This window comes from Egretta garzetta, unplaced genomic scaffold (genome assembly GCF_000687185.1).
Source record: "Egretta garzetta isolate BGI_Z169 unplaced genomic scaffold, ASM68718v1 scaffold332, whole genome shotgun sequence".
Taxonomy (NCBI): Eukaryota; Metazoa; Chordata; class Aves; order Pelecaniformes; family Ardeidae; genus Egretta; species Egretta garzetta.
The window spans coordinates 935,580-937,676 of record NW_009258879.1 but is presented as its reverse complement, the minus strand read 5'-3'; the positions used below and the strand labels follow the sequence as shown (position 1 = coordinate 937,676).

The 2,097-nt window shown below is 55.2% G+C and overlaps 1 protein-coding gene across 1 annotated transcript in view; it reads left to right on the top strand.

Annotated features, from left to right (window-relative positions):
* Nucleotides 1–1,542, top strand: part of CAV3 (caveolin 3) — a 5,280-nt gene extending 3,738 nt beyond the window's left edge. The window contains exon 3 of the mRNA XM_009633831.1: nt 1,453–1,542. Coding sequence (XP_009632126.1) covers nt 1,453–1,542 — 90 coding nt within the window. The remainder of the gene's footprint in view (nt 1–1,452) is intronic.
* The last annotated feature ends 555 nt before the right edge of the window (nt 1,543–2,097 follow it).

Sequence of the window (2,097 nt, the reverse complement as noted above, 5' to 3'; positions counted from 1 at the left end):
GGAGCTGGCTGCCGGGGATGCTCCCTGCAGACAGAGGCACGCCGGGCTGCCCCTTGCTCCAGCCCAAAACCCGAAGAGAAGCCCATCGAGGCTCAGCGAGCAGCCCAGGGGGAGCCCTCTGCCCTCCCGGGCCCCCGGCATCGCGCCCTGCTCCTGCGGGAGGGACCGCGGCATCGCCTGGACCATGGCCCTGGGCCACCACCTGCAGCTGCAGAGCGAGAAGCGAGGGTGCCGAGGTGCTGCTGGACAACAGACCAAACCCTGCCTGCTCCTCCCTCCCTTCGGTCTAGCATGACGCTAAGAGAAATGCTTGCATACGAATTGTTATTTGCTGCAAATAATCGTTGTTGTGGAAGCTTCCGTATTAAATCACGCTGCAGAAAATTTTTATGGATAGAATAGCAAAAAGAAACTTCTTTTTCATGTGTGTTTGCATTTCAGCAAAGCTTTGAAATCCAGATCGGTTAGTGCATGCAGTGTGCATCTGCCTTCTGGGGGCACGTGCTGAGCCTGGGCCACCGGCCATTGCAAAACCTGTTGTGGCAGTTTGACACTCGCTGCTTAATTACGGGGCATCGTTACGCTCTGCGGCCAGGGCTCACCGGGCGGCAGGGCCTGGGGGGGCAGCTCTGCTGCGTGTGGCCCGGTCCCGCTCCCGCAGCATCCCGCGGGGCTCGCCAGGGTGTGCCTGCGGGAGCGGGGGGAGGCGCGGGACACTGCCCGCTCCCCGCCACCCCAGCTCGGGTGAAAACACAGGGATGAGGGGAAAAAAGTCCAGCTCTTTCCTCCCCTGCGTTGTCAACTGATTTGTTCAGTCCATCGTCCCTGAAGCCGTACTTTAACTTTGAAGCATTTAAACACTTCCTTGGCTCTGGCCTTAAGTGCTTTGCTGAATCAGGGCCCAGGAGGTCTCGCTGTTCAGAAGTTATTCTCAGTTGCATTCATGTGCTTTTTTTTCCCTCGGCTTCCAACAAAGACTTGGAGCCAAAGGCTCTTCCAGTGCCATGCCAAGGACAAGAAAGAGCCAGATTTTCTATTGGTGCTCTCCCAATGGCTTGGGATTGTGGCCGTCCTTTATTCCACAGCAGTGCAGCACCCATGCTCTAGCAACACCAGGCTGAGAGGTGGATGGAATGATACAAATAAAAATAAATTTAAAAAAAATATATTTAGATAATTGTAGGGGTAAAAAAAAGTCTCCAAACCACTTTATCATGAGTATTTTTTAAAGCTTTTTGTGGGAATAAAAATAATTAAAAGCAATAATGGGTTTGCATTCCTTTTAATTTTTTTGTTCTAGTAGTTCACAGCCTGAACCCAAAAAACCCCCAAGATTCTGATCTCCCCACCGCCGCGATCTGTGGGCTCCCCGCACGTGGCGCACACACCGCTCACGTACCCTTCCACTGCCAGAAATCTGGAGCTCCTCTCCCCGTCCCCGTTTTGCCGCAGCCCGGGGACAGCGCGGGAGCTCGGCATCCTCGGCTGGAGATGGCAGCGTCCCCGCGCGCGGGGGCACGGCCCCGCATCCCCAGCCAGTGACCGCAACCAGGGCTCGCGGGGCAGTGCCCTGCTTCTCCCAGAGCCTCCTCCTCGCCGGTGCTTCAGTCCCGGTAAAATCCATCGCCGCGTTGCCTTGCCTCCCTGGCAGACGGAGGATGCACCAGGCCCCCGGCTTCGCAGTCAAATGGGACACACACCCCCCTTGTTTTGTGCAGGAGCTAATTGCCCTCAAGGAGAAAGAAGGTGAACACGGGAGGAAAATGCTATACGCTTTCCTAAAGATTTACACCAGTCTGGTAAAATACATGGAGACCGAATGGGCTGGGTCATCTTCAGCAAATGTGCTCACTTGAAGCTACTGGGAGAAAAACCAAAGGGCTGCCAGGATATGCAAGGTGAAAATGTACCTGTTGAGGACAGCAAAAAAAAAAAGTACATATTTCAATGCATTTTTCGTATTCATTCCCAACATGTAAGGCCAAATCACATCACCCACTGGCGGCGTGCAGGCCTTGCTTCTGCACATCCCTGGCTGCAGACCCCGGGGGCGGCGGGAGCAAAGGCAGGAGCCGGCGCAACCCAGTGGGGACGCTC